This window comes from Panthera pardus, unplaced genomic scaffold (genome assembly GCF_024362965.1).
Source record: "Panthera pardus isolate Hobbes unplaced genomic scaffold, ASM2436296v1 HiC_scaffold_6, whole genome shotgun sequence".
NCBI classification, from domain to species: Eukaryota; Metazoa; Chordata; class Mammalia; order Carnivora; family Felidae; genus Panthera; species Panthera pardus.
This window is the reverse complement of record NW_026526991.1, coordinates 514,084-528,078: the sequence shown is the minus strand read 5'-3', so window position 1 is coordinate 528,078 and position 13,995 is coordinate 514,084. Positions and strand designations below refer to the sequence as shown.

Below are 13,995 nucleotides of genomic sequence, written 5' to 3'. Positions count from 1 at the left end.
CGAGGCAGCCCCCCCCTCCCCCCAACACTGGGACCTCAGACAAGCTGAGTGGCCTGTATCCTGGCTTGCTCCCTCCCTATTCATCCAGCCCACAGCCCACCCTCTCTGAGCAGAGCTGAACACAGCACACCTTCAGGAGCTCACACAGTAGCAAGAAAAGGTAGATCCGTACCCAGCGTGCAGTGGGAAATATGTTACAATAGGAACGAGGAAAGCTCTTACGTTCCCCAAACAGACCTCCCCCTTTGCCCCTTCCTTCTCTGTCCTCACTGCCGCCGCTCTTCCCCACCCCATTTGCCCGACCCTTGGCTCCCTGCTCTGTGGGCGGGTCCTCCCCCACTCTCTTCTCCCTCGGCACTGTCCATACTTCTGTCCACCCCTCTTGCCTGGGATCGCTATGTGTCTGTTTGCACCTGTGTCTCCCCAGCAGACCGCAGAGGTCCCGAGGGACAGCGCCTGGCTCAGAGTCATCTCCCCTAATGCCCGTGGTAGTGCCAGGCAGGCACTCAGGTGTGTGAGGAGTATTTGTCGCGAGTGTGGCTGCCCCCGCGTCCACTGAAGGTAGATGTGTCTTTGACAGGAGGGGTTAGGGGCGCCTGGGTGGCTCAGTCGGTGAAGCGTCCGACTTCGGCTCAGGTCACGATCTCGCGGTCCGTGAGTTTGAGCCCCGCGTCGGGCTCTGGGCTGATGGCCCAGAGCCTGGAGCCTGCTTCCGATTCTGTGTCTCCCTCTCTCTCTGCCCCTCCCCCGTTGATGCTCTGTCTCTCTCTCACTCTGTCTCAAAAATAAATAAACGTTAAAAAAAAAATTTTAACAGAAGGGGTTGGAAAAGGCCTCTCGGGGGCAGTTGGGGGAGAGATGGGCCTAAAAGGGGGAGGAGGAAGATTTCACCTGGAGGAGGCGCTGAGAGAGGGCTCTGCAGAGAGAGGCACATCACGTGCAGAGAGTTTCTCCTCCGTGCCGAAGGGCTCGTGCTCAGCTTTGAAACTGGAGAGTTAGATACCACTCTAGCCTAATGGTTCTTGCCCATGTGTTGGTCTAGGACGCCCTTGAAAGCCCCAGGGGACCTCTCCACGGCCCCCACCCCCCCCCCAAATGCATGGCATGCGATTTCCTGAAGTTCACGGAGCCCCTGAGGCACATCTATAGCTCACTCGCAGCCAAGGCTGAGGCTTCCCAGAGCTGATGCCAGGTGGTTTTTGTCTGGGGGCTCAGTTCTAGAAGAGAGGGAAAAGACAGCCCCACGAGCCCTCTCAGTGTTCAGTCTTCTCTCTGAATCTTGCACCCCTGGCCCTAACCCAAGGCTGGCTCTCCCTTGAAAGCCTCAAGAGTTTTCTCTCCCGGTCTTTCCCCTACTGGGCCTGGAGGAGGGACAGGGTGCCCCTTGCCCCCCAGCCTTGAAATCATCATCCTGTACTATCCACACTCCGTCCCGGGGTTCCCCACACCCTTGGGGACATGTGCCCCTGGCCCAGAGTGCCCTGTCACCATCACTACCTGTTTTGATGCTCGGTGACTGTGAAATTTGCAGGGCGCCCCCTCTTACACCCACGGCTCTTGGTGCCAGACCTCCCTCAGCCCACATGGCCATTCCCTGGATCTTGTCATCACCAGTAACGGCGGCTCTTCTGCAAATACAAGCCCCCCACGTGCCACCCTTGCTCCTGTCTTTCCTGCTTCTTCTCCCTAGTCCTCTCAATGCCAAGTTCTCCCCCTGCAGACACAGACCGAGGTGTCACCCTGCTAGGGTCCCCGTCCCCTTCATGGACTTCACTTCCTGCCCTGCTGAAACTGTCATTATGATCACACCTTGCATACCCTCTCTTCTTCCTTGCTTCTCTTTCTTTGTCATATTTGCTTGGCAAAACCCTAATGCTGGTTAATTCCAGTTCTCCACCGTGGCCTGAGGAGCTCCCCTCCCTGCTGATTGCCCTCACCCCAAAGGGCCGGCGGGTATGTCTGACCCTGTCCTCCACCTCCTTCCCTCCCCACCCCCTTCATGCTCACCTGCAGCCGGTTGCGTCTCCACCCTGTCTGCCCACACCTGCTCCAGCATTCTGGGCCTTCCCTGTTGTCACTGCAGAGGCCAGTCCCCGTCAAGGTCAACATCCCCTCATCCGCCTCAGGACACCACTTCAGCAATTCTTTCCTCTCTCCTGGGTAATTTCCCCTCTTGACCAGGTTTTTTCCATTGCTACACAAATGTGCCGTTCCTTCTTTGTTCCTTTTTTTTTTTTTTTTTTTTAATTTTTTTTTTTCAACGTTTTTTATTTATTTTTGGGACAGAGAGAGACAGAGCATGAACGGGGGAGGGGCAGAGAGAGAGGGAGACACAGAATCGGAAACAGGCTCCAGGCTCCGAGCCATCAGCCCAGAGCCTGATGCGGGGCTCGAACTCACGGACCGCGAGATCGTGACCTGGCTGAAGTCGGACGCTTAACCGACTGCGCCACCCAGGCGCCCCTGTTCCTTTTTTAAAAAAAATTTCATTCTTGACTTCATTTCCCCTCAGGCACTGCCTCTATTCAGCCGTCCCCAATTCCCTCCTCCTGTTCTCCCTCTTTAAACTTGTTAAAAATAGTGAAATACACCACACATGGAAAAGCACGGGCAGCTCAATGATCACAAATACCTCTGTAACCAGCACCCATGTCAAAAGATAGAACATTGCAGCACCCCGGAAGCCCCCCTTTTGCTCCCTTGCCCCCCTAAGGGTAACCATTAACCCAACTTACTGGTTATTGCTTCTGTGCCTGCCTTGTTTGCGCAGCATTTGGTTCGTGAGATTTCAACATGTTTTTGCATGGAACTGGGTCCGGCTTATGTGCAGTACAATTCTGCTGTGTTAACTACATCACGGCTCACTTATTCATTTGTGTGTTGGTGGGAATTTGGGCTGCTTCTGGTTTTCTTGGCGTGTATATGTGTGCATTTGTGGTGGGCATCTATCGGGGAGTGGAATCAGCTCCCGAGCTGAGGCCATACACATCCTGAGCTTCAGTGGATAATGCCCATCCGGTTTCCCGTCAGCGGTGAAAGAGATTCCCGTTACTTCTGATGTATAGTGTTGACAACTTAAAAAAAAATTATTCTGTTGGATGTGTAGTAGTGTCTCGTTGTGGCTTTCATTTGCCTTTGCCTGGTTACGTACGAGTTTGAGCACCTTTGGATAAGGTGATGAACCATTTGGCACTCTCCCTTCAGTGAAGTACCTGCCCCATGCTCTTGAACACTTAAAAAATAAAGTTCTTTTTCTTACAGTTTTAGCATCTATATTCAAACGCACACCTTTTGTTGGTTATGTGTGTTGCAGCCATTCCCCTCATGGCTTCCCCTTGTACTTTCTTCTTCTTTTTGTTTTTAATGTTTATTTGTTTATTTTAGAGAGAGAGCACAACTAGGGGAGGGGCAGAGAGAGAGAGGGAGACACAGAATCCGAAGCAGGTTCCAGGCTCTGAGCTGTTAGCGCAGAGCCTGATGCAGGGCTCTAACTCAGGAACTGTGAGATCATGGCCTGAGCTGAAGTCGGACGCCTAACCTTTTAAATTTTTAACATTTATTTGTTTTTGAGAGACAGAGAGACAGAGCATGAGTGGGGGATGGGCAGAGAGAGAGGGAGACACAGAATCCGAAGCAGGCTCCAGGCTCTGAGTTGTCAGCACAGAGCCCGACATGGGGCTCGAACTCATGGACCGAGCCATGAGTGAGATCATGACCTGAGCTGAAGTCAGACGCTTAACCAACTGAGCCGCCCAGGTGCCCCAACCCTTGCACTTTCTTAATGCTATCTGTTGACAAGACAGAATTCTTAGTCTCAAGGAAGTCAGAGTCTCTGATCTCTTTTATTGTTTGCTTTCATGTACTGTATAGGAAAGTTCTTCTCTACCATGAGGGGTTGAGGATATTTTTCTGTAGTTCTGTAGTATCTTCCCGAAGCTTTATTATTTTGCCCTTTGTAAGTAGATTCATTATCTACCTGGAACTGATTCCTAGGTCATAATGTCTACTCTCAGGGCCTAGAAGCTCTGAGGCCTCAGCTGAAGGCCTTGGTTTCCCCAGGCTCCTTCCACCTGGTAGGCCTCGAACTTCAATCTCTGTTTTCGAACTACTGAAAAACTGCCACAGTTTCTGCTTGGCTCTGTAACCTCTCTGCTGCTGTTTTCCGTTTGGTTTCTTTCTTCTTTCTCTTCTTTTTTTAAATGTTTATTTATTTTTGAGAGAGAGAGAGAGAAAGAGAGAGAGTGAGCATGAGCAGTGAAGGGGCAGAAAGAGAGGGGGACGGAGGATCCAAAGCCAGCTCTGTGCCGACAGCAGCAAGCCCTATGCGAGGGCTCGAATTCGTGAACTGTGAGATTATGACCTGAGCTGAAGTTGGATCTTCAACTGACTGAGCCACCCCGGTGACACTGTGGTTTCTTGACATCTTGCTCCGCCTAGCTTAGGAGGGAAAATTGCTTGCAGAATTTTGGGCTTACTTCCCTGTAATTCCCTCAAGTTCTGGCCTTCTTGGAAAACTCTGAATACTGGCTTCTCTTTGCCCATCCTAAGCGGGAATTCTGGCAGCGTCTGGCTGCCTCCCAGCCTTTGTATCCTTTATATCCTGCATCACAGGTCCCAGAGTGCCCTGAGTAAAAATGTGGGGCATACCTCAGTGGGCTTTCCTCTTCTCTACAACCTTGGCCTGTATTCTTGTTGGCCTTGGGCTCCCTCCAACACCTTCCTGTACTCATTTGCATTAAGTCCTGGTTTTCTATTTGTTTTCGGCAGGCAGGCTAGTTTGGTATAAGCTCCTCTGTCCTACCCAGAGGCAGAGGTTCCTCCACAAATTTCATAGAGAATATTTACATTATCACTGAGTCAGGATGTTTGCCAGATTTCCCCATGACTTCTTGTTTGAACCATAGATAGTTAAAAAAAAAAAAAATTTAAGCTTATTTATTTATTAAACCAATTGTTTAATGTTTACTTATTTTTGAGAGAGAGAGAGAGACACCAAGTGTGAGTGGGGGAGGGGCAGAGAGAGAGGGAGACAGAGAATCCGAGGCAGGCTCCAGGCTCTGAGCTGTCAGCACAGAGCCCGACACGGGGCCCAGACCCACAGACCATGAGATCATGACCTGAGCCAAAATCAAGAGCGGGATCCTCAACTGACTAAGACACCCAGGCGCCCCATTAAAAAAAAATTTTTTTTTTAGGTTTATTTGAACCATAGATAGTTTGTATGTACCTTGTTTAACTTTCAAACGTATGGGAGACTTTTCGTTCCCTTTTTGTTCTTGGCCTCTTGCCTAGTTTCACTGTGGTCAGAGAACACGGTCTAAATATTTTAAAGCTTTTGACGGATACCTGGGTGGCTCAATGTGTTGAATGTCCGACTCTTGGCTTCAGCTCCGGTCATGATCTCACAGTTTGTGAGTTCAAACCCAGTGTGGGGCTCTGTGCAGATTAGCATGGAGCCTGCTTGGGGTTCTCTGTCTCCCTCTGTCTCTGCCCCTCCCCCACTTGTGTGCGCGTGTTCTCTCTCTCTCTCTCTCTCTCTCCCCCTCAAAAATAAATAAATAAACATTTAAAAAAAATAAATATTTTAAAACCTTTGAAATTTGTTCAGATGTACTTTACGGCCCAGCTTACGCCTAGTATTTCTAACTTTTGTTTGCACGTGCTTGGAAAGAAAGCTTATTTTGTAGCTGATAGTGTTTCATCTATGTCGGCCAGGTCAGGCTTGCTAATCATTCTAGATCCAGTAGGGATTTTTTTTTGGTTTGATTGTTTTACGAGTGGTAAAAGTTACTAAAATATTTCAGTGTGACTGTGGATTTGTCTCGTTTTTTCTCTTTTTTGCTGGAATTATGGATGATTTCATTGTTTTGAGAAATGTCTGGTTTTAAAAATTCGATCAAGTGTGACTTTATTCTGGAGATTTATTATGAAGTGCGTATTAACTTAATTGTCATATTTTCCTGGTGGGTTGAAACTGTCATCATTACGAATTGTCCCTCTTTGTTTCCAGTAAGGCTTTTTACCTGAAACTCTTATTTTGTCTCTTATCATTACAGCTTCACCAGATCTTTTAGGTTAGTATTATATTGTATAATATATAATATATAACTTATAATATAACATAAATATAAAATAAATATAAAAATGTATAAATATTCTCTTTATATATATATACATTTTCCTTATATTTTTAATCTTGTTAAGAATATAGAGTTGACTTTTTTCCCAGATTATCTTTGTCTGTTATTCCTTACATTTATTTGGAACATTAAGTCTCTGTCTACTTCATACAATTCTGATATATTTGGGTCTAAATCTGTCATCTTGTTATTTTCTTTGTTGTTGTTCTGCCTATTTTCTTTATTCCTTTCTTTCTTGTCTTCTTACACATTTAGTTTTATTTCTGTTTTGTTTTAGTTAGCTTTACTGAGATGCAATTTACAAAAATGAGAAATTTACCAACTGGAAGTGTAGCATTTGGTGCGTTTCGGTGACAGGGCACACCCATGTGCCACCACCACAGTTAAGATACAGAACATTTCTGTGGTCTCCAAAATTCCCTCCATGCTCCTTTGTGGTAAGTCCCCGGCACCCACCACAGCCCCTGGCAAACACCGATACGCTTTCTGTCACTAAGGTTTTGCCTTGTAATCATACAGCATGTAGTCTTATGACTTTTTTTTCCACTTAGCGTAATGGTTTTGCAATTCATGATCGTTTTCTTATTATTCCATTTGTCCCCTCTCTGTCAGTCCGAAAGTTATGCATTCTGTCATTCACTCTCTCTCTCTCTCTCTCTCTTTTTTTTGTCATTCTCTTTCAGTGATAACTGTTGGGGGACAGTTGTCTGTGGGTCTCTCTTGTGTCTCGCAAGCAGAGACACTGACTTCCTCTGTTTCAGGTTATCTTTACAAGGAGGTTAATACAGCGAACAGCCTTAGAAAATAGAGATTGGGTCTTTCCCTAGAGCAGAGGGGACATTTGCTTACTCTCTTGTGGAATAAAAATCATATCCTCCTCCAGGGCAAAGCTGAGACAGATTTGCTTATTCACAATGGTAAAAGATCCAAGTTCCCTACACTCAGGGTTTCTCTCTTCTAATGCAACGTGGGCAGGTGTCACCTGGCCCTCTTCACGTCACCCTGTGGGAACTGGATCCCAGGGAACTGGCGCACACGCTGATCCTCTGGCTACTGCTGTTGCTGTGAGTAACAATTTGGCCTTTGTCTTTGAGCCAGGAATCTTGTGTCTTCTGCCAGCATCCATGAAACTATGTCAGGCTAACTTGTTAGTTTGCAAGTAGGGCAAAATCGGAAACCCTTCCCAGTTCTTGATAGAACCCTAGAGATCGGAACACACATCCTTGGACTGACTGAAGTACAATTGGTACGTTAGTGTCTCCCAGAACAACAAACGGGTCCTAGAACTTTTTAACCCCATTTGTTCCTCTCTAGGCTTCTATACTAGTTGTTTTTTTTAATTCTATTTTTATTTTAAACACAAGACATGATGCCACCAACACTTATTTAGTTTCACCCACACAAATGCCATTTTCCTGGTACTTCATTCCCACCCCCCACCCCCCACCCCCCCCACCTCCCGTATCTTAGGCCATCGATATGGGATCAAGTTCCTTCTCTCTGGAGAAAATCCGTTTCTGTTTTCTTTTGTGTAGGTCTGCTAATGACAAAGCCTCTCTCTCTTTCTCTTTGTTTGTGCGACGAGTGACATGTTTTAATATCAGCTTCCTACTTAAAGGGAAGCGTGCTGGTATAGAATTCTCATTGCCATTTATTTTCCTTTAGCTCTTTAAGATGTCATTCCACTGTCTCTGGCTTCCATTGCTGAGAAGCCAGCCGCCAGTGTTTGAAGACAACTGTTTCCTCTGCTGTTTTTAGCATTTTTCTCCACATTTTGTTTACAGCCGTTGTAATATGGTACCTGTCAGTTGCTGCTGTGTTTCAGTATGTTGACGGATGTGTGTCGTCCTCTGTTACTGCTGTGTAACAAACTACCCCAGAACTTGCCTCAAAACAACAATCAGTTGTGTAGCCCAGACAAATATGCAATTTGAGCCGAGCTCAGTGGGCAAAGCTCTCTTCTACTTTGCATGGTATTAGCCAGGGTGGCTTGACTGCAGGGTCCAGTTCTAAGATGACTCATTCACAGCGGGCAGGTTGGAGCTGGCTGTTGCCTGGAAGTTCGTCCAGAGCTAAGGGTCCAAGGTCAAGAGTCATCCCTGTGGGTTGTGTCAGTTCTCCCATCGCATGATAACTGGGTCCCCAGAAAAAAGAGGTAGAAACTTCCAGTCTCTTAAGACCTTGCTCCAGAAACTAAAGTGGCATCACCTCTGCCATATTCTATTGGCAAAACATTTACAGAGTCAAATTAAAGGGTAAAGAGCCATAAGGCACCACTACTCAATGGGAGCAGTGTCAAAGAATTTGGGGGCCATGTTTTAACAACCTGCACGAGGTCCCTAAGTGCGAATTTCTATTTTTGTGTTTGTGTGGGAGGGCGTGTAGATATTTTTCAGTCAGTCTAAAAAAAGGTTTCATCAATTTTGAAAAGTTCACAGACATGAACTCTTCAAACATGGCTTCTGTGCCGTTCTTTTTCTGTTCTGCTTCTGTAGTGCCACTTATACCTATGGTAGATCTTTTCGTTATATATTCTGTGTCCTTTTTCTCCTGTCCTGCCTTTTCATCCTTAGGCTCTTCAGGCTTTATTCCGTTTACTCTTTTCTGGCCTATGTTCCTATTCACTAGTTTCTCTTCAGCATTTCCCTCTCTGCTTTTTTTTTTAAGTTTTTTTTTTTTTTAATGTTTATTTTTGAGAGAGAGAGAGAGAGAGTACGAGCAGAGGAGGGGCAGAGAGAGAGGGAGACGGGGGATCTGAAGTGGGCCCTGTGCTGACAGCCAAGTGCTTGATGCAGGGCTCGAACTCTCAAACCATGAGGTCATGTCCTGAGCCAAAGTCAGACACTTAACCAACTGAGCCACTCAGGCCACATCCGGTCCGCTTTTATATTTGGCCACTGGGTTCTTAACTGTTGGCAATTGGATGTATGTATTCACTTATTTATTAAGATTTTATTTTTATTGATGTATTTTTAATTTTTTTTAACGTTTATTTATTTTTTGAGAGACAGAGAGAGAGCATGAGTGGGGGAGGGACAGAGAGAGAGAGAGGGAGCCACAGATTCCAAAGCAGGCTCCAGGCTCTGAGCTGTCAGCACAGAGCCCGACGCGGGGCTCGAACCCATGAGATCATGACCTGAGCCGAAGTCGGACGCCTAACCGACTGAGGCACCCAGGCTCCCCTAAGATGTTATTTTTAAGTAATCTCTAAACCCAACACAGAGCTCAGACTCACCACCCCAAGATCAAGAGTTGTGTGCTCTACCGACCACGCCAGCCAGGTGCCCTGACAATTGTATTTTTTAATTCTGTAATTTCCATTTTTAAAATAGTTTCAAGTTCTTTGCCCAAATTCTAAACCTTCTATTTTAGCCTCTTGAATATTATCACAGCTGTTGTACCTATGTGTTTTTTAAAGTAAGCTAGCTCTATGCCCAACGTGGGGCTCGAACTCACGACCCCAAGATCGAGACTCGCACGCTCTACTGACTAAGCCAGCCAAGCGCCCCTTATCACAGTTATTCTAAAGCCTGTGTCAGAAGACTTCAGGGTTTGCAGCCCCCTACTTACAGATCTGTTTCTGTTGGTTTCTTTGCATTTCATGTGTATCTCCTCTGTGCTTGGTGAGTTTTGATTGTGTGCTACACTTTGGATTTGTACCAGTGCTTGTAGAAATCAGCTGAAGCCTGGCTTTCTCTTTTTTTTAACATTTATTTTTAAGAGACAGAGCAAGACAGAGCATGAGTGGGGAAGGGGCAGAGAGAGGGGTGGGGGACACAGAATCCGAAGCAGGCTCCAGGCTCCGAGCTGTCAGCACAGAGCCTGATGCGGGCTTGAACTCACGGACTGCGAGATCATGACCTGAGCCGAAGTCGGACACCTAACCGACTGAGCCACCGAGGTGCCCCGAAGCCTGGCCTTCTGTTTCTTTTATGTTTGCTTCTCCCAGGTACCTGGTAGCATTAGCCCTTCAGGGTGCCCACCCACGGTAAGAGGTGGCCCACCCCTGGCCTCCGGTCCCTGTCCCCCGAGCCTAAGAGGTTGTTAATGCTCTGGTGTATCCCTCCGGCCTCTCAAGTGACAGCAGCCTTCAACACCAGGCTCACTTCCTAGATTTCTGTAATCCGTCCAGCCTGGCACTTCATCCCAGTCTACTTAGGTATCCAGCGACTCAAGCAGATGGCCTTTTATATTTTGTCGCGCATTTCTGGTTGTCCCGAGGAGGTGCTCCCGTTCACATGACCTAGTCTGCCATGGGAGTGGAAGGCCTCAGAGAGATCCTGTTTTCTTTTGGGTTCTTCTCACCGGAATTCAAACGCCTGCTTCCACCTTCCCCGTTAGCTACCTCTGCTTGTTCCCCTCTACAGCAAAACCCCTCCAACATACTGTCTGTACTTCTCCGGCTTCTTCCATTCCATTCCTTCTTAAACCATTCGAGTCAGGCTCTGCTTTCCACCTAAAGTGTCTTGTCAAAGTCGTCAGTGGATGCTAAGCCCAATGATCAATTTTCAATGTCATTTCCTTTTTTTAAAAACATTTTTATTTCTTTTTGAGACAGGGAGAGACAGAGCATGAACAGGGGAGGGTCAGAGAGAGGGCGACACAGAATCTGAAACAGGCTCCAGGCTCCGAGCGGTCAGCACAGAGCCCGACGCGGGGCTCGAACTCACGGACCGCGAGATTATGACCTGAGCCGAAGTCGGCCGCTTCACCGGCTGAGCCACCCAGGCGCCCCAATTTTCAGTGTCATTTCTAGTTGTCATTTAGTGTCATTATACCCGACAGAGCAACAGCATTTATTTAACGTGGAGCACGCTGATGTTAAGAGGTTGGCAGGATGAAACAAAGAGGAGCCGAGGAAAATGAGGAATAACTTCCTTCCTTGTCCTCTCTTCTTTGTTTTTTCTATAGCGCTCGTTCCGCGGCAGTTTGTTTAATGTACTTTCTTATTTTGATTTTTACCTTACTCATTGTGTTGATCTCGCCCACAAAAACATGGGCTCCGGGAAGGCAGGCCATGTCATCTGTTTCGTTCATTAACTTACCCCTCCATTTAGAACAGTGGCAGGGGTTTGGGGCGCTCGGGTGGCTCAGTCGGGTAAGTGTCTGAATTCGGCTCAGGTCATGATCTCTCAGTTTGTGAGTTCGAGCCCCGTGTCGGGCTCTGTGCGGACAGCTCAGAGCCTGGAGCCTGCTTCGGATTCTGTGTCTCCCTCTCTCTCTGCCCCTCCCCTGCTCATGCTCTGTCTCTCTCTGTCTCAAAAATGAATAAAACAGAAAGAAAGAAAGAAAGAAAGAAAGAAAGAAAGAAAGAAAGAAAGAAAGGGAAAGAAATAGAAAGAAAGAAAGAAAGAAAGAGAAAGAAAGAAAGAAAGAAATAGAAAGAAAGAAAGAAAGAAAGAAAGAAAGAAAGAAAGAAAAAGAAAATCCTGACTCCATTTAGAGGTGTGTGCGTGCATGCGTGTGCACGTGTGCGTGGTGGAGAGGGGCGTCCAGCTGGAACAGGTCAGTGCACAGCCAGAGGCAGGCAGTGAGCCGTCCGCGGGGACCCAGGGCTTCTGACTCCAGCGAGGGTGTGGGCTGAGGCTGGCTCATTTCTGTGTCGTCCTCCTGTGCCCTGGCTCCACAGACTCTTCCAGCTGGAGAGGGAGACGGACGCCCTCGTGAACTTCCAGCACTATTCTATCCAGCTGCCGCCCTTCTACGAGAGCTCCAGCCAAGTCCTGAACGTCGAGGCCCTGCAACAGCTGACCGACCTCATCCGCAGCCATCCCAGCTGGTCGGCGGCCCATTTGGCGGTGGAGTTGGGCATCCGAGAGTGCTTCCATCACAGCCACATCATCAGGTGGGCCAGGAGGGCCGGACCCTCAGGAAGGTCCGCGGGTCTGTGTGTGTGGACGGGCGGGTCCGGGGAGTCTCTCAGCCCTGCCTCAGTTCCCCTCTGCGGGACGGTGTTGCCTCTGAGTGGGGAGCATACGAACGCCGGACTGAAGCCAGAAGGAGAAACGTAGGGCCCGACGGGTGCCAGGCCCACCTGGTGTGTTATACCCACCATGAACTTGAGTCCTTCCAATACCCGCATGAAGGGTCATCGTCCCCCCAAGAGACTACATGGCCCGTGCAAGGTCACTCCGCTGGAGACGGCTGAAGAGGCCTCAGATCCTTGCATCTCCTTCCAAGGATCCGGGTGCCCTCCTGGTGGCTGGACCGCTTTCTTGCATATGGCCCCTCAGCCAACACTTCCAATGGTCAGTGGAAGTGACCCCCGAGAGGGACCATGTGGGCCCCGCCGCAGGACTCCGGCTCGCCTGCTTGCCCTGAGGTGACTGCAGCTCGTTTCAGCTCCCAGGCCCTAGGCTCAAAACTCCTCACTGCCCTTTACAGCCTACAGACCTGTTCTTGCACACCATCATGGTGTTTCATTTCCCAGTGCTTCTGTCCATTTCCTAGGGCGGGCACAGCTGCTATTATTGTTATCTTTTCGTAGATAAGGATATTGAAGCCCCGAGAGATTAAGCCAGTTGCCCGAGGTTAATGAGATTTCTGCCTTCCGACCCTCTCTACCCCACCCTGCCTGCCTCCCACTTCAGGCTGGCGTGGGCCTAGGACGCGTGTCTTGTACGGATGTGCCACTGAACAACTGATAAGATCACATCAGCCACAAATAAGTGGTTTGAACCAGGCAGCCTGAGCATGGCGTGAATGCCCCTGAGCTCCAAGCCCACTTCCCTCTTCTGCACTTGAGTTTCTCAGCGCCCCTCCCTCCTTCCCTCCCCCACATCCCCCCCCCCCCCCCCCGCCACAGCTGTGCCAATAGCCGGGAGAATGAGGAGGGCTGTACCCCCCTGCACCTGGCCTGCCGCAAGGGCGACGGGGAGATCCTGGCGGAGCTGGTACAGTACTGCCACGCCCAGATGGACGTCACGGACAACAACGGAGAGACTGCCTTTCATTACGCCGTCCAGGGGGACAATTCCCAGGTGCTGCAGGTGAGCGGGGGTGACCGGTGCTGGCCACACCCCGCTGTCCCCACTTGGCCCCGAGCTCCTTCCTGGAGGGTGTACCCTCTCCTCCCTTCCCTCCTCCTGCTCGCCAAGGAGAGACACATCCTTGGTCACTGTACTCTGACCACCCTCGGGAGGTCCTCCAACCCAGGAAATGAAGTCAGAGGTCCAGTCCAGCCAGTCAGTTTAGTTCAGCTTGTCCCAGGCACCCACCGAGCCTGACCCTGGGCTGGGTGAATTCATTTCAGCCTTTCCTGGAGGGGCTCATGGTCCGGTGGGACCAGATCTCCAGTGCCCATCCCTGGGAACAACCCCCTTTTAAGTTTCTTAATTCAGAAAAATTTTTTTATTTAATTTTTTTTTAATGTTCATTGACTTTTGAGAGACAGAGAGAGAGAGAGAGAGACAGAGACAGAGTGCAAGCTGGGGAGGGGCAAAGAGAGAGGGAGACACAGAATCCGAAGCAGGCTCCAGGCTCCGAGCCGTCAGCACGGAGCCCGACGTGGGGCTCGAACCCACGAACCGTGAGATCGTGACCTGAGCCGAAGTCAGACACCCAGCCAATTGAGCCATCCAGGCACCCCCAGGAATTTTTCCCACGAGCCACAGCAATGGCGGACCAGCCCCCAGCCGGCTGGCACAGACAGCTTCCTGTTTGCCTCCAAACCTCCTTTCTCCGGGGCTTCCCTTAACGTTCCTACCCGGGTTATAATCCTACCCGTGTTATCTCATCGGCAGACTTCCCTTCCCCTCAAGTCGGCGGAGGGGGTTGGCCCGGAAGGTGTCGGGGAGGGTCACGCAGGGGGCTTGCCTCTGTCAGGCCCCAGCCCACCCCAGTCTCCCTCTGTCAG

General features: G+C 49.2%; 1 protein-coding gene across 7 annotated transcripts in view; it reads left to right on the top strand.

The window, feature by feature from the left end:
• PLA2G6 (phospholipase A2 group VI) overlaps nucleotides 1-13,995 on the top strand; it is a 60,112-nt gene that overhangs the window by 15,793 nt on the left and 30,324 nt on the right. For all 7 annotated transcript variants that reach the window (XM_053895855.1, XM_053895858.1, XM_053895854.1 and 4 more), the window contains exons 3-4: nucleotides 11,770-11,985; nucleotides 12,946-13,129. In XM_053895855.1, the coding sequence (XP_053751830.1) occupies nucleotides 11,770-11,985; nucleotides 12,946-13,129 (400 nt within the window). The remainder of the gene's footprint in view (nucleotides 1-11,769; nucleotides 11,986-12,945; nucleotides 13,130-13,995) is intronic.